This window comes from Ursus arctos, unplaced genomic scaffold, assembly GCF_023065955.2.
Source record: "Ursus arctos isolate Adak ecotype North America unplaced genomic scaffold, UrsArc2.0 scaffold_1, whole genome shotgun sequence".
NCBI classification, from domain to species: Eukaryota; Metazoa; Chordata; class Mammalia; order Carnivora; family Ursidae; genus Ursus; species Ursus arctos.
In genome coordinates, this window is record NW_026622763.1 from 48937238 (window position 1) to 48962696 (window position 25459).

The 25459-nt window shown below is 39.8% G+C and overlaps 1 protein-coding gene across 4 annotated transcripts in view; it reads right to left on the reverse strand.

Annotated features, from left to right (window-relative positions):
* Positions 1-1858: 1858 nt before the first annotated feature.
* ABCB11 (ATP binding cassette subfamily B member 11) overlaps positions 1859-25459 on the reverse strand; it is a 78296-nt gene continuing 54695 nt past the window's right edge. For 3 of the 4 annotated variants that reach the window (XM_044381499.3, XM_044381500.3, XM_057318406.1), the window contains 9 exons: positions 22460-22564; positions 22211-22372; positions 16466-16669; positions 14968-15209; positions 12174-12330; positions 10822-11019; positions 7330-7536; positions 5072-5218; positions 1859-4241 (listed from right to left, as the gene is read on the reverse strand). In XM_044381499.3, coding sequence (XP_044237434.3) covers positions 4041-4241; positions 5072-5218; positions 7330-7536; positions 10822-11019; positions 12174-12330; positions 14968-15209; positions 16466-16669; positions 22211-22372; positions 22460-22564 — 1623 coding nt within the window. In that variant the 3' untranslated portion in view covers positions 1859-4040. Of the gene's footprint in view, positions 4242-5071; positions 5219-7329; positions 7537-10173; positions 10627-10821; positions 11020-12173; positions 12331-14967; positions 15210-16465; positions 16670-22210; positions 22373-22459; positions 22565-25459 lie in introns of those variants that run through there. The other variant, XM_044381501.3, reaches the window with a different exon arrangement.

Here is a 25459-nt window from a genome sequence, read left to right on the forward strand (position 1 = left end):
CTGAATATTTAATATGATGAAAGAAACTATCTTCTTAATAATTTTTATATTGGTTACATATAATAATAATGTTTTGTATATATTGGGGTAAAAGAAATATATTATTAACATTCATTTTACCTATTTCTTTTTTCTTTAATGTGACTAGAAAATTTAAAATTACAGATGTAGTTCGCATTAGTGACTCATATTTTTATTGGAAGACACTGCTCTAACTTAATGGGCTAGTTGTCTTGGGGCTGACAAATTACTGACTACTTGTACAAATTTAAAATGATTATTCAACCAAGATGTATTTGGTTATCACTGTATACCAAGTAAGTAAAGTACTGGGGATATTAGGATCTGGACACAGTCCCTGTGCTCAAGGACCAAAGACATATAGCAGGGAGTTCTGGCCACTTAGAGGATGAATGGCTGGAAATAAAAGCTACCAAAATACGGCTTTGTAAATAACATTCTTGGGTGGGTCACGTAGTGTAATATAAATATATTTCCTTTCATGTATGTTTTCTTTTACTCCAGAGTTAATAGCTAATAACCTTCACTCTCTTTCTCTCTCTCTCTCCCTCTGTCTTTCTGTATACACATTGCTAATTCACTGGCAAACTCTGCCAGGGGGAATGTCACGATAGTCTAGCAGCATGACGTGTTTTCCTAGACACATCCCTCGTGGGACCTCATTTCCTTGTTTCTGTCGGGCCTGGCTGCTCACTGTGTCTCCAGCAGACCAGTTATCCTGGGATTTCCCCTCCTAATCAACCTGGAGATTCCCATCACCTCGTTCTTTTTTTTTTTTTTTTTAAGATTTTATTTATTTAAGAGAGAGAGCGAGGGGCAGAGGCAGAGGGAGAAGCAGACTCCCCAATGGGCAGGGAGCCTGATGGGGATTAATCCCAGGACCCTGAGAACATGACCTGAGCCAAAGGCCAATGCTTAACTGACTGAGCCACCCAGGCACCCCCATCACCTCATTCTTGAGTTAGATCACCCGTTTCCTAGGTCCCATATCTTCTTCTTTCTTCATTTACTTTTATTTTAGGGAAACCCTCCTGTGGCTTCCTGAGAAAACATGTATGAGGAGGGAAAGTTTTGAAACCTTACATGATTGAGAGTTTCTTTGGACTTCTCTCATTCTTGAGAAGAGTTTTCTGGATATGGAATTCTAGGATGGAAATAATTTTCTCTCAGAATTTTGAAAGCAAATTTTTACATCTTCTGACTTTTAGTGTTATTGTCAAAAGATCCTATGTCACTTTGATTCTTTATTATATGTACCATGTTCTGCCCTCTTCTGGAAAATTTTAGTATCTTCTTTCCCCAGTTTTCTAAAATTGTATAATAGTGTGCCCACAGAGGATCTTTGCTTATTTATTATATTCGACACTTGTGGAACCCTTTCAAATTGAAAGTTTATATTCTCCAGTTATAGGAAATATCTTTGGACCATTTAATAATTTACTCCCCTCTAATCTTTCTTTCTGGAACTGCAATTAGCTAATTATTATACCTCCTGGGTTTTTCCTCTAAAATTTTTCTTTTTCTTTTTTTTCTACTTTTTGGCTCTATATTTTTGTCCTATCATCAGGGAAGTTTCCCCAACTTTATCTTCCAATCCTTCTATTTTTTTTTCTCCTGTAAACGTCTATTATTTGGGGTTATGGGATGAGTTTGATCATAGCATGAACCCATTCTGAAAACATTAGAAATTACAGAAAGATTTGAGATAAGTGTCAGATAGAACAGAGAAAGCAAATACCCCCATTATCTGAGAAACCTTAATAATGTAAAATTGCAGAGACCAAATCTTTGCTAATAATGTAGGATGTGGGATAGATATGGAAACATTGGCGCTCCCTGGTGTTGTAAAATAAATTTGCAACTTTATTTATTTCTATGTTTTTAAGGTTATAATCCTCTGCCTTGTCACTGAGCCTCAAAAAACAATTGTTCTCCCACATTATTTCAAACCCTCTGTTGTCAACCTTTTCCTGCTCGTCAATAACTTTCAAGTACCTTATTTGAAAAGTGACTCTTATTCATTTTTCACACCACACACATTCCATTCCGGGAAACTGGCAGCCTCCCAGCACAGAGCTTATGTTCTTCTTTGAAATTTACACTTACACAAATGGATTTTGGTCTTCTTTCTTCAATATTACAGAATGAGCACATGCATACTACAAAATTTAATTCCTTCCTGCAGGCATCTTTATTCTGCAATGTACTTGTCCCTGCCATTTTTCATGACTTAACTAGAGTGCTGTACTCTACCCTCTCCCTCCCTGACTTGGCAACCATCAGTTCTTCTGACCTAACTGGTTACCTTGCTAAACCACCTTTATGGTTATTTACCAGGAAACATGGGACAAACACATAAATAATATATCTCAATATACAACAGCTCAGCCTTAATTTGTGGGCAGAATTTCACTTGTTGGTGGTGGGAAGAAAAAAATGTATACATAGAGCGTATTTGGGAAAGAGATAGAGTAGGAAGACACCTTGATGGCGGACAACTTGATAGGAACTGCTACTGAATTTCACTTCTTTTGTCAAGAGCTCTTTTTTGTATTTTCTTTTTTTGTATGCTCATTTTTATGAGCTCTTGTTTTTATTTAAATAGACGGGAATATCTTCTCATCTCATTATGTAAATTTATTGGCATTCTTTGAATGTTTTCCAAATCTTCGCATTGGCTCTGTTACCTCTAATGTCCTTGTTCTGGGCATTCTATTGTTGTCATTTTGCTTTTCGTGTTAAAATATTTCCTCAATGCCTGGTGATTCTTCACAATCTATTCCTGTGGAAGAGTGAGACACTGAAAAGCCGATGGGTACATGTTGTTGGCAGCTGGGCTTCACAGTAGAGTAATCTGGTTGGGGAGTTTCTTTGGAGGATCTCCTTTGGAGGATCTCTGCCCTTGATAGTCTCTTTTCTTGGATTAGCCAGTTTCCCCAGAGGCTACTCCTAAAATCTCCTGCCAGAGGAGGAGGGAGCTGGAATGTTTTTTCTGTTCCTATATAGCTTTATATTCAATCCCCTTGCCTTTAGCCACCCCTTCAAATGTGACTTGTGTCTCTAAGTGCAAGCTTCTCAGTCAGCTTTCCCATCCACCCCCAAATCTTTTGCTAGAATTAGAGAAGGGCAGCCATCCTGCTGCAGGAGGGGTGTGTCCTTCTGTTTCCATACAGGCAAAAAATGTGGAGGGTGGTGACAAGGATTAAAGGCCTGGGGTAGAGTCTTTATCCCAGGTTGCTGTCCTTTGTCTCTCCAAAGTCTATTTATGAAATGAAATAGTGCATTTTACCTTGTTGTAGCTTCATACAGTGTTATACACAAAAGCCACATTGGCAGATTCTAGCGCAGTAAATGTTGACTTCACCACCCACCTACTGCACCCTGAATCTATAAATCCACACTCCTAACGGGTAAGTCCCTGCAAATACTTGCCCCTTTCTGCCTTTCCCAGCCTGAGAGTGTCCAGAGTATCAAAGCTCTCCTTTTCCTATCTTCATCCTTAGAGATGAGTGAATCTGCTTTCACTTGCAGGAAAACCTTAGTGAAGAAATAGTTGGTTGTCAGTCCCCCTGTTCTTTTCACATAGGACCTTGGTCCAGCTTGATAAACACTCAGTGAGTGCCTATTGTAAGTGCACTGGGCTCTGTGTACACTGAAGTTTCAAAAATGCGAAGGATAGTCCTCTGCCCTTGAGGAATTAAAGTCTCATTTACTCCATGACTTCTCGTTAATTCCCATGTAGTAATTGGGACTGGCTTCTGCATGGAGAAAGTCACTGGGTAATGGCTGAGCACCTGCTTGACATTGGATTTTCATTCACACTAATCCTAGTTTCTTTCATTTTCTATATACAGATTTTTAAAACTAAGATATTATTGAAGGTCATTATAAATTAGCTTGGATCCCAATGTATGACAATAACTGTAAAAGTAAGATATCATTTCTCCTTAAAGAAAAAAAAAAACCAAACATGACTCTCCTGTAATTGGTGCATCTGTACATGACGTTCTTGAGTCTGGTCAACTGATGGGGGCTCCTGTGGTGACGAGTTTGTAGTAGGCTCCTTTCTGGGCCATCAGTTCTTCATGGGTCCCCTTTTCAGTCACTCTCCCCTGTGACATGACAGCAATGATATCTGAGTTTTGGATGGTAGACAAGCGATGAGCGATGACAATGCAGGTCCGACCCTCTCTGGCTTTGTCCAGGGCGAGCTGCACCGTCTGCAAAGAGAAGGTGGAAAGCTGATGCAAGGACATGTGTTTGTTCCCTGGCCCAACATCGCAAGAATTCTGCTTAACATTGCAATACTCAGGGGTTAAACCCAAAGATTTGACAGGAGAGAAAGAATGACATACGTATTTGCTGACTGTAATGCATCAATGATTTCAATTGCGTTCTACAGGCTGAGAAATTTCAGTGAAGCAAGAATGAAGCAAACTAGAGGTCACTGTGTAATTTTACAATACTTGATGGTCTAGTTGGCAAAAATGAAACCAAGGAAACCGTGTAAGGTAGCAGTTAAGTGGTCATTACCGATACTGTTCTTCATTGAGGACATTAAGTTCTCTCCAAAATGAATCCTGATTTTTAAGGAGTTAATTATAAATGGTAAATTTCATAATTTTGTTTTGCCCAATTGCATTTCCTTTCACACAAGCTGCACATTAGATACCATCTCTTACTTTGTGCTGCATGCTGTCTACCTGCCCTGCCATGTAACTTTGAAATTATAAAATATGAAATGCCTAACAGATGACCTAGACTACTTAATTGCACTTAAGAAAGCTAATTACTTACCCTTGAAAAAGTGTCACCTAGCCTAGACAGTCTTAAAAACAATTCTTATTTTAAAGTCAAAATACATTTTTTGTTTGAAACAAGCCCATTTTGCCTCACTTCCTCTAGATTACTGTCTTTTTGTTCCACCAAGTAGTGCCATTTGTACTGTCAATGAATCAGAAAATTGAAAATAGTGCCATTTTATAAAGGCATATATTACAGCAAAAGACTCATTTATAATGATCTAAGACTTTAGAAAATCAATACATACCTTTTCACTTTCTGTGTCTAAGGCAGAAGTAGCTTCATCCAGTAACAAGATTTTAGGATCTCGTACAATGGCCCGAGCAATAGCAATACGTTGTTTCTCTCCTCGAGATAGTTGAGACCCTTGGGACCCAACATTAGTTTCATATTTCTGGAAAAAGTATGGTAAGTTTGAGACCCAGAAACAATCATTGCTCCTATGCTGGATGGAGCCCACATCAATGACCTGACTGTGGATTTAAACAGTTTTTTTGTTTTTTAAAATCAGCAATAATAAATGAGACCTTCTCTAAAGGATGTCAAATCCATTTAGGAATATAAGAAAAACATGGGGTTTGTTGGGAAACTAGGGGATTTTATATCCCCTTCTCTGCATTTATTTTAGGTTTTTTTTTTTTTTTTCTCCCTGTCCATGAGATCTCTCTGATTTTCAAACTCTTCTCTGGAAGATCTTTCCAAGGTGGAATGATCCTACCAACGCAAGGGCCCTTTGAGAGATCTTCTGGTCCATCCTCTTATTGAGGAGGCATTATTCTGGATCACAAGCCTATGTGTGAATCTCCACTCTGCTGCTTACTGGCTCTGAGGATGGACACATTATTTAAATTTCTTTGAGGGGGGCGCCTGGGTGGCACAGCGGTTAAGCGTCTGCCTTCGGCTCAGGGCGTGATCCTGGCGTTACGGGATCGAGCCCCACATCAGGGTCCTCTGCTGGGAGCCTGCTTCTTCCTCTCCCACTCCCCCTGCTTGTGTTCCGTCTCTCGTTGGCTGTCTCTACCTCTGTCAAATAAATAAATAAAATCTTTAAAAAATAAATAAATAAATAAATAAATAAATAAATAAATAAATAAATTTCTTTGAGGAGCAAACTTGTCTGGAAAATGCAGATATTAATAACTAGTTCATGTATTTGTTGTTTCAGGTTAAGTTATGGAGGAAAATCCCTAGCTAGATGCCTGGGATGGCTATGTAAAAATAGTGAACATTCACGGAATATTTACCGTGCATTGGGTATTGTGTTAACTCTTCCAGGCAGATGATCATTTAACATTCATAGAAATAATTTTCTCCCTACTTTACAGTTTATAAAACTTAGGCTCAGACAAGTAAGAACATTGTGCAAAGACAAGTACAAAGCAGTGAAGGTGAACTCTAAATCCAGGTGTGTCTTGTTTCTGGGACTTTGCCCTTGACCGCTACTCTCCCTACCTTCCACAAGTGTGTTTCCTTCCCATTTCCCTTGCCTCCTGACAAATGCTAACCAGCCAAGGGAGACTCCTGACAGCCTGTTTTGTCCTCGTGGAGAAACAGTGCTCAGTGAAGGGTCCGACGGGTAAATCCATATGAAAAAGAGGCCATAAACCGCCTCCAAGCCACTGTCTCCCACAAAATGAGGATGTGCTCCACAAAGATTCATGAAATAAATGAATCTCTCAGGGACACACGAGCTCTGCTTTTCATTCGGGATACAGCAACCAGTAATTTCCACATGCTTGTGGATTACGCCACCCAGACTAGAATGAGGCTGAGACTTAGGAGGCTTTGTGAAAAAGAACAAAGGAAAAAGCCCACCACAAGAGATCAAAATTTATAAACATAATCACTTACAAAGAAAAGTAATTGCCCAGTGGTATTTAAAAGAAGGGGAAAAAGTTAAAAGTTTCATTCTTAAAATTTCATTTCCATGTGTTAATTTCTTTGTGATCAACCACTAAGAGGCTCTTGGTGGATGGAAAAATGCAGAGTCAATATTGTACTAAGTCCAAACTTGGCTCTGGAAAAGCGAGAAGCACGAAGGCAGATGCAACTCACCCCACCACGTGCAGCATGTGCTGTCAAGTAATGCAGTCATGATGTGACCAGAATAACAGCAGCAGCTTTCTTTGTCGGGCTACTATGTGCATTCTTTCATTTTAATGTTATTGTGTGCATTTCACTGATGACTGAGTCTCAGAAAAGATAATTGTCCCAAAGTTACACAGCTAGTAAGTGGCAGAGTTTGAGTTCAAACCTAGACCTGCTCCAAATCTCAGTAAGTTTCATGGCATCTTTTGCACTGGATAATAGAATTCTTTGCAACACTAAAGAGTACATTGATGAAGGACATTTATTTTGCTTAAAAGACAGAAACAATCCCAGGGCACCAGGAAATGACCTGTGTTGCCTTTGACCCTCTCCTTGAGCCAGTCATAGCACTTTCTGGCCATTCTACCTCTATTCATCCCCGTCTCCTGCAGGGAAAGACTCTGACGGCATCCTCACCTCTGGGAGTGACATGATGAAGTCATGCAGCTGCGCCTGCTTTGCCGCTTCTATGATTTTTTCCATGGGGATTTCTTTGGTGTTGTCCCCATACTTGATATTGTCCATGATGCTACAGGCAAACAGCACTGGTTCCTGGGAAACGATCCCAATGTTCGAGCGGAGAAACTGAACATTGACTTTTTTGCTGTCATGCCCATCTATCATCTGTCAATAGAGGGGACAAGCAGAGCATTAAGTTTCAGAATTCCAGCAGTGAGGAACGTTGATATGCTAGAGGTCATATTATACAAGACATTTGCTTTGCTTGAGATAAAAATCCCAGGAATCTTACAAATACGTTATGTTGCCTTCGACCTCCGGAGGTAGCGTGTGTCAGGAGTGGTGTCAAAGTTATGATCGGACTATGGTTTTGTTTGTTTCCCAAATTCTAGCTTTATAGGCAGTACCAACGAGAAAGGCACTCAGAACAGTCTTTTGTTTAAAAAAAATTTCCCCTTATCCTTCGGTGTAGCACATCCTCTATAAGTAGGGAGAACCGCTCAATGTTGAGACTCCGCAGGTTATGAAACAGGCTTCTATGTAAAGCTATTGGACGATACAAGAACTGAGGCTGCTTCCCTGATTTTACTGAACCTAACGTGAGATATTAGACCCAAGTAAGAAAGGAGTACATTTATTCACTTAGTCAACAGACACATATTGAATTTCCTGCCACAAGGGTACCATGCTAGGCAGTCTTTGGCTGCTCTATAAAGAAAAAATAATCTCTGTGTTCTTGTTATTCGTGGGCTAGACACTTGAGTACAGGGACTCAAATATCTACATTTGGGCTGTTTTACTTAAAAGCCTTAAAATAATAAAGGTACGCTATGCTTAATGTACTACTATAAAGTGTTTGGCCTTATGATTTCAGAAAAAGATTATGTTAAATGCTGTGAAGATATTATATTTTAGATAAATTCTCAGCAATGGAAAAGGCAAACACCAGTGGGAAAACATGTAGGGCACTCCTCGGCAATTGGGCCTGGCTCATCTTCCTCTACTCATTTTCCACAGTACTTATAGATTGCAAAGCACAATTTAATACCTAATTAAATACTGGAGCTGTTTGCTAATTATTGTACATGCGCCAGTATCATAAGCTCCTAAAAGACAGAAGACATGCTTCCTGATCCTTAGAATCTCCCACAGGGCCTAACACAGTACCGCATATCACAGGAATTAAATGTTGAAAATTTTGAAAGCTGCATTTGGTAGCTTCCTTAAGAGCAAGGACAATTTTTAAAAATTGCATAAAAGGTGATATCTTTCCTACTTGAAAAAGGTTTGCAGAAATGTTTTACAATGACACAACAAAATATATTGTGTTTATGAGATGCAAGGAATCATGCTGATTACTTCATGGGCGTTGCTTTCTACCTATGACCAGAACAGGCACTGAGCACCTTGAGAAAAATATACTTAATGTATACATTAAAGTTGGAAAAGTCAAATGTGAAGGATCCGGGTCCCTGTATGTCTCAGAGTTCACAGTCTACCTGGGGTGATAGATGGGATGACCTGACATTTTGGGAAACTAGACCTTCTCCTTTGCAGAGATCAGACCCCAGTGCAATGTGCTTTCTAGGTTCATCAATCTCTATGTCCTTTTAAACAAATTAAAATCTTTATACCTAAAATTGATAACAAGGCGATTATAAATTATATATAATCCACTCTTACTCCTTATTTGCATAATTTATTGGGTTCTACCAATATCTGTTCACTTGTTTCTTTGCTTTGCTTTACGCAGGGGACTCTTTAGTTGCCTCCTTCGAGTTTCTCTCAGCATTTTTCTTCAGAATGTGACCTGTCCTTATTGCAGTGAAGATTATACTACCCAGGGAACTCAAAAAGGCCTTTTCCCCCCCAAAATATTAGGATTAAGCAATCAATCAAGTGTGGAACAGAATAAAACATTTTCAGACCTATGCCTCTGAATCATTTCTTAGAAAACTACCGGTGGGTGCATTCCAACAAAATGACAGTGAAACCCAAGAAAAAGGAAGACACTGGAATTAGGAAATAATGGATCTAATCCAGGAAAACACGCGGGAAACTCACAGGGTGACAAGTGTCCGGCAGCCACAGGTTGTAATCAGTCCAGGCAGTGACAGACATGGGAGAAAGAAGCAGGTCCCTCAGAAAAGGTAGCAGGATAGAGACATTGGAAGAATATAAACATTTTATAAAGGCAGAGCATGCAAAAAAAGGGAAAGCCTTTCAGAAAATGTAATGCCGATGTACGTCATCACTTGACTATGGGATGAGCGCTATTTACATAATCATAACAAAAGTCGTTGGTTGATTTTTAACTTTAGGAGTCAGCGTAGAGTGAAAGCATGAAAGATAATAAATGTCATAAACAGAATGTTAGTGTTTTGCATTTTGATAATATAAATGTACAGTTATTAGGGCCAGAGAAATAAAAGGAAGAGGTGAAAATAAACATAGAATTTCTACCATCCTCATATCAAAGAATGAGAATTCAAGAGATACTATCTGCAGGTGGTGGAAAAGAAGCAGAATTATATTAATTGAATTTACAAACAGAGAACCTGTTTTAAGTGATACATATATGTACTGGGAGGAGGCGTGTAAAAAGAGCAGGAGTGGGAAGGGTAAACTAAATTTCCGTCTCTTGAGAATAAGTCAACAGAGAGTCTAAATTTGTTAAACTGTGAAACAGCAGCATAATCATATTATGTAGAGACGCTGAGGTAATCATTGAAAGATCTAAAAACATCATGTAGTTAAAAATAGTTGTCTTTGAACAGAGAAATGGGGCGTGGTGGAAAAGGGTAGAATAAGAGGTTGCTTTTTATTACAAATCTTTCCTATTTTATTTTGTATTCCTCTGCATATATTATTTGAAAAGAAAGAAAAGAAAAAGGGCAGAAAAAAGAAAGAAATGCTCTGGAAAATAAGCAACAAAGCAGTTCACCAATCTTTCAAATCTCCTTGCCAAAGCTTTATGGCGCATAACTACCAATCTGGGTTATTTATGTCATTTAGACGTAAGCTCCTGGAACCAGCATTGGGTCAGATTTTTCATACTCAACCCCCCTTGCTTATTTATCATTGCGCTCCTTATCACGCCCGTCAGTTTTTCCCTTCGCAGTCATTAGTTTCCTGATTAGTTTGCACTTTCCGCTCCATTTACAGGTAAGTGAGCACTTCTGTCAAACACACTCATCTCCAGCTTTGCAGCACGCCCAGTTTGCTTTGTCTAACTGGTCAGCAGGCCATCTGGAACTGGGAAGAATATGATGTTAGAAAGTGTAAGGTAGACTCAGGTCAACCAGCAAATGACTGGAAATGACAGGAGTCAGTGTCCATGGCAAGCACTTTAGAGAGAATCTGGCAAGGCTCGTGATCTTGGAGCCACTTTGAAGGGGTCCGAGACATTCTGCAGAAAGCGAAAGTCTCCAAGGCGTGTGTATTGCTTACCACCTTCCCGTGGTCAGGGTCATAGAAACGTTCCAACAGCTGAATACTGGTGCTTTTGCCACATCCGCTGCTTCCAACAAAGGCCAGCGTTTGCCCTGGACGAACCGATACTGAGAGACCATTCAGCACTTGTATATCAGGTCGAGAAGGATATGTAAATTTACAATCAACGAAATCAATCTGGCCCTGGAAGTTGTCCTGTGGATGGGAAGATGGGACTTACATATGTTCCTACTAGAATCTAGAATAGTGAAAATGCAGCTAAATCTGAGTTTTGGTCCTTGCTTAAGATACTTTCAACAGCACAGCACACTGCCATAGTGCGAAGTCTGAAGACAGCCCCTTGATGCGATGCCGTCCTGTTTCCTATTCTGGCAGGTGGGGAACAAAGGGAGGTTTGAGTGGTGGAATGAAAGATAGGTGACCTCTCGTTCCCATTCTAACCTAAAGGGATTTCCTCGTCATCCATTCCTTGGCGTTCTGAATGGAAAAGAACGACTAGAAGATATGATTCCATCACAGAAGCCAGGAACCGTCCGAACCTCTAGAGTTCTGCTCCCCCTAAAGATATGGAATAATAGCATTACCTTCAAATGACTCAGAAAGTTACTTGCACCCTGTGTTGCAAAAGTGGATACCCTCAGTTGTACTATCTGAATTGTGAATTACAGAAAGCGATAGACATTTAATAACAACAGGAGGAACAGGTCAGTTGACCAATTTACAAAGATTTCTGAATTTCATTCAGCTTTACTAGGGTTTAGTTTAGTGTTGTTCTCTCGAACACACTGGAATATTTTTTAAAAATAGGCAGGGAAGATTAAAAAACACCTGTGAGGACTATCAAAGGAAAAGATACTTTGTTGAGATCAAATTAGTTTTCTGGGGTCCACATGAGCTAAAACTTGAACCTAGACAAACATGGATTAAGTCAATATTATTGGACAGGAAGAACTGGTTTTTCTATATCCCATACCAGAACATTGGTAGAAAACATGGTGGTTGGGTAGGTTTCAAAAGACATCCAGCTTCATTCATTCTGGAACTAAGTGTGTTTTACATTACACAGAATTTAGCATTCCCTGGATATCATTACCTTGTTCAAATGCCAGCTTTATGAATAATTTTCGTGCTAATTTACTTCATTCCTTTCCATTTATAAATCTACTGTCGGTGCCTTCTGAGTGCCTATGAATGGACCCATAAACTGCAGGAACTGAAGAGCTAAGTGGTATCATCAGACCAGCCCCAACAGCCATTCTGCGCGCGCGCGCGCACACACACACACACACACACACACACACACAGGCACAGGCCTCCCTCCCTCCTCCCGTAGCCCCCTCAGTACTTACCCACTTTTCACCTGCACTACTGTACACCCTGACTGGGGGTTGTCGGTCCAGCAGTTGAAAAAAGCGTGCAGCTGATATCTTCGCTTTGGCGTAACTAGGGGTGTAAGAGGAGGCTCTTCCAAGAGCTGTGGCACTCAGAACAACTGAAGAGATCACCCTGCAATAGGGCAGACACCCGGGTAGAGAAGGCGTGGGTGGTGGTGTGACAGCCTAAGAGGCAGGCATGGGGGGAGGGCGGCTCTGGCTCTGCTAGGAAAGAACGGAGCAGCCTTGAGCAGGTCACCTGAGACTGGGAATGGGGGCTTGGCGAGACTAGCAGTTTGCAAGTGTGTTCTATGTGAAAATGGTGAGGGGAGACTTGAACAAGGGGTGTTCACACCTCCAAACCCTGCTTTAGCTGCAATAACCTCTTCTCCAAAAACTTGTTTGGGAGAAAAAAGACTTCTTGGGGAAAAAAAAAAAAAAAAAGAAAGGAGGGAGGGGGCTTGAAAGATCACCAGATTGAGCTGAGTTCTTACAAAGCTAGCATTCTTTGAATCTCATGGTAAGTATGTAAAAGACAATGATTCGTGATATAAGTGTCCTTCTGTACCAAGCACACATGTCATTCATGCTTCAGACACCGTGGGAAGATAGAATCATCTGTCTGCTTCTACAGCCTTTAACTATATGCACCGGGTGCATAATTAATGAGCAAATGGCTGAGTGAATACATGAGTGATTAATATGGTGACAGAGAGCTCCCGGTACTGAATACATGATGATGCGAGGGGCATCTTCGGGTTGACCGCCTGCATCGCCATGAGCAGAGGGCCTGCCTCAGTGGTGGTGGAGGGCAGTGTGTTTGTGTGTTTCACTGCTCAGTGCATGAGCAGGAATTCTTTTAGGCCAGACACGCAAACCCAGACATCTCTAGGAGCCCAGCCCAAAGCTTAAAGCAATGAAAAACACCTGGAATTGGGGCACCTGGGTGGCTCAGTCATTAAGTGTCTGCCTTAGGCTCAGGGCGTGATCCCGGCGTTATGGGATCGAGCCCCACGTCAGGCTCCTCCACTGGGAGCCTGCTTCTTCCTCTCCCACTCCCCCTGCCTGTGTTCCCTCTCTCGCTGGCTGTCTCTCTGTCAAATAAATAAATAAATAATCTAAAAAAAGAGTTAAAAAAAAATCTGGAATAAAATGGTGGAAGGTGATCTTTCAGTTTTTAAAGAGAAGCCAGAAGTTGGGAATTTTCTATAGTTTCCCAATTTTTACATATTGGGAATAATTCTTCAAGTATCTCACATAAACTAACAAGGCAACAGTTTGTGATTTCTGATTTGGGGGTTCACAACTCTCAGTATGCCAAAATTTAGAAAAGAGGCTTTCCTGATTGGGGTGGGTCTAGTAGGGCAGAAGAAAAAATTTCTTCTGTATTTCTAGAAGAAATATAGAAGGCAAGAAGACAGAACTCATAGCTTGAGAATGACCCCAAAAGAACAGATTTCTATTGGGACCACTTTTCCTAACGTCCTTCCAAGGCCTTCTCAGACCACCTCCCCCTCATCCCTCTAACATCCCCCACCCCACCACTCTACAGCCATATACATACACCCCCAGTCCCTTGGTACCTGGACATCCTTTGGTTCTCACCTCTAGAAATGTGAGAAATTGCATTCAAAGCTAATCTTATCAGAAGAGCAGGTGTGGACTATAAGAAAGGAACATAATTCCCCTGTCCTGGCCTTTGCTGTCTCTACGTAGCTAGCAGGATGCAGCTGGAAACATGCCCTTCTTGCAAGAAGTAGAGTTCAGGTAAGATGGTTCAGAAAACTGTCTGATCCAAGGCCTCTAGATTTTCTCAGCGTAAACCAGTATGGCAGACTGTGTAAATGGTTCAGTCGTCCCGTTACTCTGTACACATCCCTTTGCAATGTGACTCTTTTACTCCTCTGTGATACTGTGATTTATAGTAAGAAACATCTATTTGGTCTTTGGCTCCCATTCCTGGCACAGAGCTTTTAAATCCTTGGAAACTGCTAAATTTGGAGAGTGATCAAGGTGTCTTTGGTTATGTTAATGAGGTGACTTTGGAAGGCCGCTAGTAACTAACCTAAGGCTGGGGGCTGGTTGCCAGGGGAAGCAACCACACAATTAGAGGGGTGGAAATTTCAGTCCTATCGCTGCCCCCGACCCCGGGAAAGATAGGGTGTCTGAGGGTCTAAGGAAGGTGATATGGGCAGTCTTGCAGGACAGAGCCCTTAACTGGTGGGATCTCACTCTATCTCCCGGGACCTGGTGTCAGAATTAAGTTGAACTGTAGGTCATCCATCAGGGGTCAGAATTGTGACAGCAGTGTGACAGTAATGTGACAGTAATGGAGAAACACAATCGGGTCCTCTCATTGAAAGGTAGACTCCCTTCTCTTTTCTTTAAATCTGGGCTCGGTGGTATGACTTTCCTCAGCCAAAGAGATATTTGAAAATGTGATGCCCAAAGGACTCGCAAAGTTCTTGCACACTGTGGAGCGGGGCTTGCTCTCTTGTGCTTGGAATACTGACGCCGTGATGTGAAGGAAACGAGCCCACCCGCTAGAGAGCCCATGTGGAGACAGAGGGCACGCAGAAGCCTGACTGAATCAGTCCAGTCCGGAAGAACCATCCTGACAGCTCCCAGAATCTTGAGAAATCATAAGCCCCCACTGTTGAAGACACCACGGTTGGTCTGGTTCGGTTAAGCAGCGAAAGCTACCTTACAGAGCCAGGCTCTTGCTCCCCAGAGTGTGGGGCTGTTAGGACCTTGGCCTGATCGTCCTCACCTGAACACATAGCTGAAATGGAGCCCCTCGTTGGGGATTAAGTAACCTCCGTATCTGTAGGAAGCCGAATTCGCAACAAACACTATGCACTGGGAAAACCCAAAGCAGAAGCCATACACGTTGGCTTTTCGAAAGGCGGTCTTGAACGGCTTCTCCAGCTCCATCTCAAATGCCTCGATAAACTGCCGCTCCTTTCCGATGCCAGCGACGGTGCGGATGTTACTGAGAGCTTCATTTGTAATCTGAAAAGTGAAGAAGAGGCTTAGGAATAAAAGAGCAGAAGTAACTACTCTCGTGGCATTTCAGCTGCTACATGGACTTGATCTGGCGCAAATGGCAGAAGGTGGTACGGCCCCACGGCCGAGGCATCACCTGGGAGCACAGAGAAGTTGTGGGGGGTCCGCGGACCCGGACCACGAGTCGGTTAAATTCAAGTTCTATTCAATACTAACATGGCTTTGTTGCCTCCACTTGTAGAAGAGAGAAGGGGGGAAATGTACCCACGCTGGTCCTTGAAAGCTTTCTAGCTTTTTCGTGAATTTATTTGAAATGTCTAAAATGGTATCTTTAGGTGTCTTGCGACACAAAAGATACCTAACAATGTAAGTTCAACATACGATTCTATTTTCTTAAAAAACCTGACCAAATATTATATAAGTTATAAAGTTGATCTTTAGTCCAACTATGAATTTGCCTTTGTTTCAATTCATACGCTAGGGGAAATCATCACTGTTTCTGAATTAGCATATCTTATTCTAAAATAGCACAAAAGTGGGCAACTCTCTGCCATCAGTATATGAAATCTTCTTGGCTTCTGTCTTCTTGGGCAATGTTCACATTCCCTCTCTTAAGAGACAAAACCTAGAAAACAGTCAATTTGTTAAAAGAGTAAAGGTGTGTATGTGTGTGTGTGCATGATTTCTTATACCTGATAAATGTCTATGCCGCCATCTCCTCATTTACCGGTTAACCAGATATTCATTAGAACACAATTTTAAAAGTGCATCACTGAAAACTAAGAGTATTTGAGACCTAAACTGAATGTCATCATTCCATTTGGGAAAGAAATTTGTTTTAAGTCTAGCAGACACTAAAGTGTGAAAATTAAAAGTGTGTGCCATTTAAAAGATCATAGCTCCTCTCTGTGTGGGCAGCGTGACCTGGGGAAACCGTTTAGCTAAACTAAGCAGACAGAAAACTGAAGTTTCCACTCTTGCGAATAAGAATACACCAAATCGGGATGTGGAGAAAATAACCATTGGAGAGGAAATCGAATATGCAGCCCTCTCTGTTTGCCCCACTGTTTCTCTCCAGCTGCTCACACTCACAGTATCAGAGCTTTATTGTCACAGCCTTCGGGCAAAGGCACGTATACAAAAGGCTAGTGGGAGGCTTCCAAAGATGAACATTTGTAGGCTAACAGCTTCCTTCAGTCTCTTTGTACTACTCATTCTTCATGGTTTGTCTGACAGTTGGAAAATTGGGTCTGTAAGATTACCTGGCCGGCGATCTCCAGAGCGTCCTTGTCTTGAGAGGCAAATCCTGTCAACATTCTGGTCTGTATGGCTCCCGATAGAGCCAAGAAGGGGAAGAAGCACATTATGACCAGGCTTAGCTTCCAGCTAAAGAAGAAGGCAATGATCATGGCCACGGTGATGTTAGTGAAGGAGTTGACCATCATTCCGATCTGAGAGCCGGCTGCCTGCAAACCAAAAACCATCAAGCGATCTGAGACACACAGTCTCTTTTATCAAATTCCACTATGTGAAAAGGCAATTTTATACAAAAAAAGAAATTATTCTGATAAAATATGTATAACATGATGTTTCTCATTTTAGTTGTTCATAAGTATACAATTCCATGGCATTAAATACATTCACAGTGTTGTGTAACCTTCACCACCACCATCTATACCCAAAATCTTTTTATCGTCTATAACAGGAACTCTGTACCCATTAAATAATAACTCCTCTTCCTCCCTCTCCCCAGCCCCTGAGAATCTCTGTTCGATTTCCTGTCTCTATAAATTCGCCTCTTCTAAGTATCTAAGTGGAATCATACAATAGCCTTCTGTGTCTAGCTTATTTTAGTAAGCAGAACATTTTCAAGGTCCATCCATGTTGTAGCACATATCAGAATTCCATTCCTTTAAAAGCTGAATAATAGGGGCGCCTGGGTGGCACAGTTGTTAAGGGTCTGCCTTCGGCTCAGGGCGTGATCCCGGCATTATGGGATCGAGCCCCACATCAGGCTCCTTCTCTGGGAGCCTGCTTCTTCCTCTCCCACTCCCCCTGCCTGTGTTCCCTCTCTCTCTGGCTGTCTCGCTCTCTGTCAAATAAATAAATAAATAAAATCTTTTAAAAAAAATAAAAAAATAAAAATAAAAGCTGAATAATATTTCATTATATGTATAGATCACATTGTGTGTATCCATTCATCTGTTGATGGACATTTGCGTTGTTTCACCTTTTGACCTCCTGGATAATGCTGCTATGAACATCGATGTACAAACATCTGTTTGTGTCCCTGCTTTCCTTCTTTTGGATATATGCCTAGGAGTGGAATTACCGGGTCATTTGGTAGTTCTGTGTTTAAAAAGATTTTTTGAAATAACGAGCTCCCTAATGCAGTTGAAGACTGGATTAATAAAAGTCCATTTTATTCACAGTCTTGTGGAAGCTCATCTATTGACTGATCTCATTTCATGGGTGTGAGAGCTAGGGCAGTCAGGAGGAGATTAATTCAGCCCTAAGCAAGGGTTGCATGTATGTCAGGTGACTGTGCCTTTGGTCTGCTTGAAAATACCCAGGCATTGGTCTTATGGTAATATTTCTGATTATTCAGTGAAGATTGATGCTTGTTCTATAATTAGAGTTTTGAAATTTGTACAAGACTATTATAAGAGCCCACTTTGATTCTCATTGAAGTTAACCTGCTCGTTGGTACAAAATCACATGCTGACTTTGTAACTTGCTGTTCAATCAACGCAAAATGGACAAAATGGATTCAGTCTCTGTATAGGTGGAGAATGGACACTCGTGGTGATTACTATTTACACTCAAAATTATTTGATGGTTCCAAATCTTCTTTCAGTTGTGGATATACAGATGTGACCAAAAATTGGTGTCTTCTGTATAGAAAAGACTTGCATGGGTACAATTGCAAGATCTTTGTCAGTATTGTAGAGACTTTAGCATTTTTAAAAAAATAAAGAATGCAAGACAATCACAGGTAAGCTATTAGGTAACCATGGGTACTAAGGAAGTGCTGAGCAAGAATACTTTGCGTCTTCATTCTGTATTGAAGACTCAAATGGAATATGAGCTCTCGGGTCCCAAGAATTCCCGTATATTGGTTATAACTTCCTTGAAGACAGGAATGAAAAGCTAAATTAAGGATTTATTTGTATACCTATATTTATAGCAGCATTATCCACAATAGCCAAAAGGTGGGAGCAGCCCAAGTGCCCACTGACAGCTGAATGGATAAACAAAATGCCGTCTATACAAACAATGGTATATTATTCAAGCCTTAAAAAAGAAATGAAATTCTGACACAGGCTACAACATGGATGAACCTTGAGGACCGTAAGCCAAGTGAAATACACCAGTCATGAAAGGACAAATATTGTATGATTCTGCTTATATGAGGTTCCTGGAATAGTCAAGCCAGCATGGAATGGTGGTTAGCAGGAGTTGGGGGGGGGGAGTTAATATTTAATTAGTACAGAGCTTCTATTTGGGATGATAAAAAGTTCTAGATATGGAGAGTGGTCATGGTTGCATAACAATGTGAATATACTTAATGCCACTAAATCGTACACTTAAAAATGGTTAAAATGGTAGATTTTATGTTTTGTATATTTTACCACAGTTAAAAAGAACAAAAGAATTTCTAGGTGGCAAGGAGAGTCAGGCATTAAAGAGAATTTGGAAAATAGCTGCATAGTTCTTTAGAATATCATTATTTTGTTTTCTTTTACATTTTATTCAATCAATATTTTTAAAAATTTAAAAAGTAATGCAGCTTAAGACATGTAAAATATATGTACATATATAACACTGAACATTTTCACAAAAAAGGGTCAGTCTAGATATTACTTTGTACTTTGATTTTTTTTTACTTAGTGTAAAATAACCATCCCTCCAGATCATTACATTCATACCTTTAAAAATAGCTGCCTAATTTTCCTTAGTATGGATGTATTCACTCAACTATTTTCTTATTGGTGGATATTCAGGTAGTTTTCAGGGGATTTTATTAATTTTTTGATCAATATAAACATACACTTGAGTGCACATTGTTACAAAACAGGAGAGAATTTACTCATATGAATTTCAGTCAGAGGATTTGCATACCTGATCATTCTCTAAAAAATGTTGGAAGAATTCAAACTGTAACCACTATTTTATGAGAGTGTCAGTTTCTCCTCATCCTCACAAGTATAAGAAGTTGTCATTCACGATAGTTTTTATTGAGTTGATAGGTGGAAAATGGTGTTTCATTGTTTTATTAGTATTTTTCTATTAATAAGGTTGTACAATTCTTCATCTGTTAATTGTCCCATTGCATTTCTTTTTTTGTTGCTTGTCCATATACCTTTTTTTAACCTTTATTATTTAGTTTATTTTTATTTTCTAACCAATTCAGCAGCACTACACATATTAGGCCTATTAGGTATATTAATCCGTGTTACAAATATTTTCCTAAGTTATCATTTGTCTATACAAAAGTTTTAAGCTTTTATGTAATCTGACAAGTCTACTTTATGTTTTTTTGTCTTACTTATGAGAATCTCCTCTACTTCCTCTTAGTACTCAAGTGTTTGAAAGTTCTAGTATGAAATAAAACGAGAAAATAAAATAGTTGGTATAAGTATTGAAAAAGAAAAAGAAGAGATACAATTATCTTTCTTTGCATATAATTTGATTATATACCTAGAAATTCAAAAGACTATATTAAATTTTTTAAAAATTAGTTAATAAGAAAATTTGAAAAAGTGGATGGCTATAAGATAAATATACAAAAACTAATAGCTCAAATCTCAACCTATGACATTCATTCAAAATAGTGAAATCGCAACTAATGAATCATCGAGCCTTACATCGGAAACCAGGCATGTACTGTATGGTGACTAACATAATATAATAAAAAATCATTAAAAAAAATAGTGAAAAAATACATAAGAAAAAATGAACAAGATAGACTGATATGTTAATGTATCTGTATATTATATATACTATACATAGCATATAGCATATCCTTATTTGTATGTCTCTCTTGGCAACTTTTAGCATCCCAAACAGCAATCTTCAGGTGTGGGGTGGGGGTGGGTGGCTGTATGGCTGTATTCAATGGGAATCAAAATAAAATTTTTGAAAAAGCCAAGATGATTTTAAAGTACATTAGAATAATTAATGTCCAGGAATAAAGAAAAGAATTTTGAAGAGGAAAAATTATTGTGCAAGGATCTACCTCACCAGAAAATAAACACTTATCAGAAAGTTACATAACTAAAACAGTGAAGTCCTGGCACAGAATAAATCAAACTGATGAATGAAAGAGAAAAGAGAATCCCCGTAGCTCCAAGTATCCATGGGAAGTTGATATTCTCAATGGGCAGGAGGATTTCAAATAGCTGGAAAATGAAATCTACATTAAATTTTGGTGGGGGAGTATTTTCTATCCAGCTTGAAGAAAAAAAAAAAGCCTTGATTTCTACCTTACACCAATATTAAAATAAATTTGACCCAGGTTAGCAATCTCATTTAAAAAAAGGTTTAACAAAAATATTAGAGAAACTCTTAGAAACTTTTCATTTTTTTAAAGAGTAAGTAAAATTTTTGTAAGATGATTAGATACTACTCTGAGTCCAAGTGAGAGTGAATAACCTTAAAAAGCCCCTTGCCGATTGAAGGATGCAAAAACAGAAGCGATACTGTGATAGCTTATTTATATGACCTAAGCTCAAGAGTCAGGTAAACTGGACACTAGAACACTCAGATTGTAAAAGTGAAATTGCTACAAACTTTCCTCAAGCAACAAGACAATGCACATTAAAACCCTTCAAGATGATTATACATTCTGATCCAGTGATTATATTTTGAGAACAAAAAAATAATAATCAAGGATATGCCACGCTTGATGTGAAATGATGTAAGTTGCTTATAAGGGGGAAAAACAGAAAAACATTTAAATAGGGAATTCTTAAATGATGACACATTAAAATGATGAATTATACAGCCAACAAAAATCTACTCTAGAAGAATATATAATAACCAAAATATGCTCACATCAGATTGTTGTAGGGGAAAAACAGAAAGATTACAAAACAATATGTAGAGTGTGACCCAGAGTTTGTGAGAAACGTGTGTATACCTAGAAAAACGCTCTGGGGAAGAGGATCCCATGTTCCTCTGAAAGTCTCTCACACCATTGTCCCTATTTTTGGTTGAACTGGCTAGGAGTCAAGACACACAGTACTCAGTTTTTCAATCTGGGGGGGGGGTTCTTCCAAGAACCTCACAAACGGTGATTTTCCTTTTTCACCTTCCTTCCTTCCTTCCTTCCTTCCTTCCTTCCTTCCTTCCTCTCTCTCTCTTTCTTTTTATTCCCACAGAAAGTGCGTAGAGGTGCTGGACGGCACATTTGACTCTTGTCACTTTAATACAAACCCCTGGTTTTCTAAAAGCATTGCCTCACCTTACAATGGATGGGTCACCTGAACAAGGGTGCAGGTTCTGGGGTCCAGAAATCACAGCATTGTCTCTATGGGTGCCTCGGGATTCTAGATGGCAATCATTTACTTCTTTTCTTCAGTTTCCTGACTGGCGTTTACAGAGGCAACTCAGATCTCTTTTCCTAAGACTACCTGCACACTGGGCATCTGTGTAAGGAGGCTTTGCTTCCGCCTCTGGGGGGGCACCATGAAGTCTCGTGGAATCTGAGCCTCTGGGCCTGAAAATGATCTGAGAAATGAGTCTCAGGAAAGCTCTCAGTTGCTAGACTCCTAGGAAATCTAAAACCTGACAGATTTAACTCATGGCGCTGATTCTGGACATTGCCTGGGGAGAGACTGTTGTGTGTCAGCATTGCAAATGGTAGGAAATGTGGCTCTGGGACATCTCAATCCCATGAGCTCCTATTTCATGGGAAACATATAGGTGATTATCAGAATACTCAAAGGAAAGAACGTTTACTCCAGTTAATAACACTGCTGGTTCCCCACCCCCCCAAAGCTTACCCCTTGAACTTGGGAGGCATCCGTAGCAAGCCTTGTTGTTAGTGCCCCAGGACTATTTCTGAGGTCATCAAACCAGCCAATGTCTTGCCCTAACATTGCCCTGAAACCAAATTTACGTAGCCTTTTTGTGAGGAGTTCTCCAGATTTAGCAAAAGCATATCCCTGAAACATAAAGGAGTCTTTAGTGATATTTTAACATGAAAAGAGAGGAAATAACTAAATCACTTACTAAAAAATAAAATTCCTTACCTGCAGAAACTGAGTGCAAAGGGATACACAGCCCATTACTACAAAAAGCAGGCACACGCCATTGATCTGTGACCTTTGTTCTTCTTTATCAGGAAGTGAAAAAGTCTTCGCAAGGGAGTAAGGGAAGATATTACTTTATTATTTCAAACAATAGCAAAAGAAATAAAATGTTTAAAAGAAATTTCTCTTAAGCATTGGGTTAAGAAAATATACTAGTAATTAAGCCAAAGTTAGCTGTGACTATGTGTACTTTAATTCCCCGTGGGAAAGGAAACTTGGCAAATGAAAACTAATAGCAACAATTTGCAGAATTTTGGTCTTGTTTCTTAGCCTGATGTAGGCAATTGTATTGGCTTTTCATTGATACAGATGAAAATATGATTAAATATCTCAAATCCTTTATGTAGTAAGAAAAAGAAATAAGGAAGGAAAGATGGAAGGAAGGGAGGGAAGAAGGAAGGAAGGGAGGGACGAGGGAGGGAGGAAGATGAAAATGGTTTCTGGAACAAAGCACAGAGTATTATCATGATTTCTGTCCTTCTCAAATAATGGAAGCAATAACGATGATTTTCGCACTCAGGTACCATACCTATTAGTAGTTTCATATATATATGAATAATAGCATCATTAAAAAAGCAACTAGCTATCAAGGCATTAACTGGAATTGGTTTAGGATTAAAAATACTTTCCATCCATCCGAGGCTGAGGTGGTTGTTTCTAAATCAGGAGAAGTTGCAAACATGCCCCCACCCCCTCAAAAAAACTACGGAAGTTGTGAATGGGGTTTTTTGCATCTATAATCGGGAGTAAACTATACTTTTTAAGTGTATTCTGAACTTGCAGACGTATGCTCAAGCAGCTGGCTGGGGACTCAGCTGTAATAAAACAAGGGGAGAACAACTGCACATTCTAATGACATTGCCCTACAATGAAATGGATTTCAGGTACAACAAAACTTCCTAACTTTGGCTAAGTGAGGGAACTCTGAGTTCAGAAAAAGTATGCATTAGACAGCCTTATTTATTGTTCTAAATTAATTTAAGTAACTAGAACAATGTTAACAAGCAGTTGCTCAAAAGAAACCATTTGTTCAGTAAATACGTACTGAGCGCCTGTCACTACACCAAACCAATCTCTTGAAGACAATGTGTACTACTCCATCAACAAATCCTTTTTTGTAAAGCAAAGTAACCCATTCAAATCATCACAAATTCCAAAGTGGAGGGGGGAGTTCTAGATGAATGAGATTTACTGTTTCAAGGACAGTTGCTAGGGTCTTTGTGGTTCTTAATACAGGTGGAAGTGGGTTCAGAAGATTCCACGGTCATTATTCCCATAGAATAACTCCTATGTTTACTTTACAGAGTTTGCAAATTTAGGGATTTGAAGACCTGTTTCATTTGGTTAAAAATCACTACACAAATCCTCCAAACTCCAAACTGTGATGCCACAATTCCCATTGTTCCCTCATGTCACCTATTATTACCATGGACTATAGGACCATAGAAGTGCAGATTAGTCAAATTAACTCTTATTTTATAGATGGAAAACTAGAGCCCAAAATATCAAACCTTCTGTCCAAGTTCATTTAGCTAGTGGTTATTATTAGATAAGGAAATGTCTATTTTTCCCATTCCAGTGGTTTTCTTCCTGGCGGGCTCTTTTGGTTCCTGGCATTACATGTCTTCTCAGTGCTAAACGAATATTTGGCTAATGTTAAATCCACACGACTGTCCAGTTCAAGACTGGGCATCTGTCTATCTATAACCTTTTCCCCAAAATTCTACTCCATGAGTCCTTTGTATATCTTTGTTGAAAATGCAACCCAAAAGGCTACCCATCCATAGGTTCTTCTATGATACATCTGTGCCATTTTTGTAGTGGTAAGTTTGTTTAGGAGAAAAGAAACATTCACTAAACTCTTGCTATTTACCAGATGCCAAATGTGTTACTTAGCCTACTTTAACTTAAATGAAGATTTCCTTAAATTAGGCTTCTTAAAACAACCCAGTGAGGTAGATTTTCTTGCCCTTCATTACAGATGAGGAAACTAAGACTCATCAAGGAACAGCCACTTGTTCAAATGCAAACAGACCATACTGAGCAGAGGCTTCCTACAGATGCGGGGCTGGCTGGCTCCACAGTTCCTGCTTTCTCCCAGCAGGCGACATCCACACTGCTCTGCCTGGATCCCTTGTACACTTTCCGAGTCAACTAGACCCACAGAAAGTGAATCAGCTCAATTATGTTTTATGTGTGCATCAATGCTTCGCTTGATTAGCACCCGGGCTCCTAATAGTGTCCAATCGTTCACTGGGTCTACGTTCCAAACTGTGGTCTCAATACACCAAATGTGAGTATTGGGCCCTTGAGGTAGGTCAGCATGAAAATAGCATAATTACAAACAGACTATTATCTGACTCATGATTATACCCTGTGAGATGAAAGTATCATGAATCTACTGATGAATATGTGGTAATTATGCTCAGAGACAAACAGAAATGATCTTCTTTATCAGAGAGGAAAAATAGTACTTCATTTAGCATCATTCACTTAGCAAATAGAACACTGTGAGAACATTAACCGTGAGCAGACTTTGGATGTCACCAGCTAGATCCTGGTACCCTGATACTGCAGCCCTTAAGCTAATTGCTGAAGATAAGTTTTTCCTAGGATTTCTGGTTGTGACCCGAAGAATTACAGAGCCTATTTTTACTACCAGCAACTGGGGGGTGCTCTAGGAGAGCAGGGGTTATAACTGAATCATTAATTTTTTCTGACTTGGCCATTTCATAGACTAATAGAGCTGGAAGGTATCTTAGAAACCATTTTTGTCAATCCTTCCTTTTATCGTTGAGGAACCCAAGGCCCAGAGAAATGGCATGGTGTGACCCAGGGCATATAGTGCTTGGTAAGTATCTAGAAGAGCCAGTTTCAGAGAAAAAGATCTCCTGGCTGGGAATCCAGCACTCTTTCCACAGCAGCTCATGTACAGGGTTT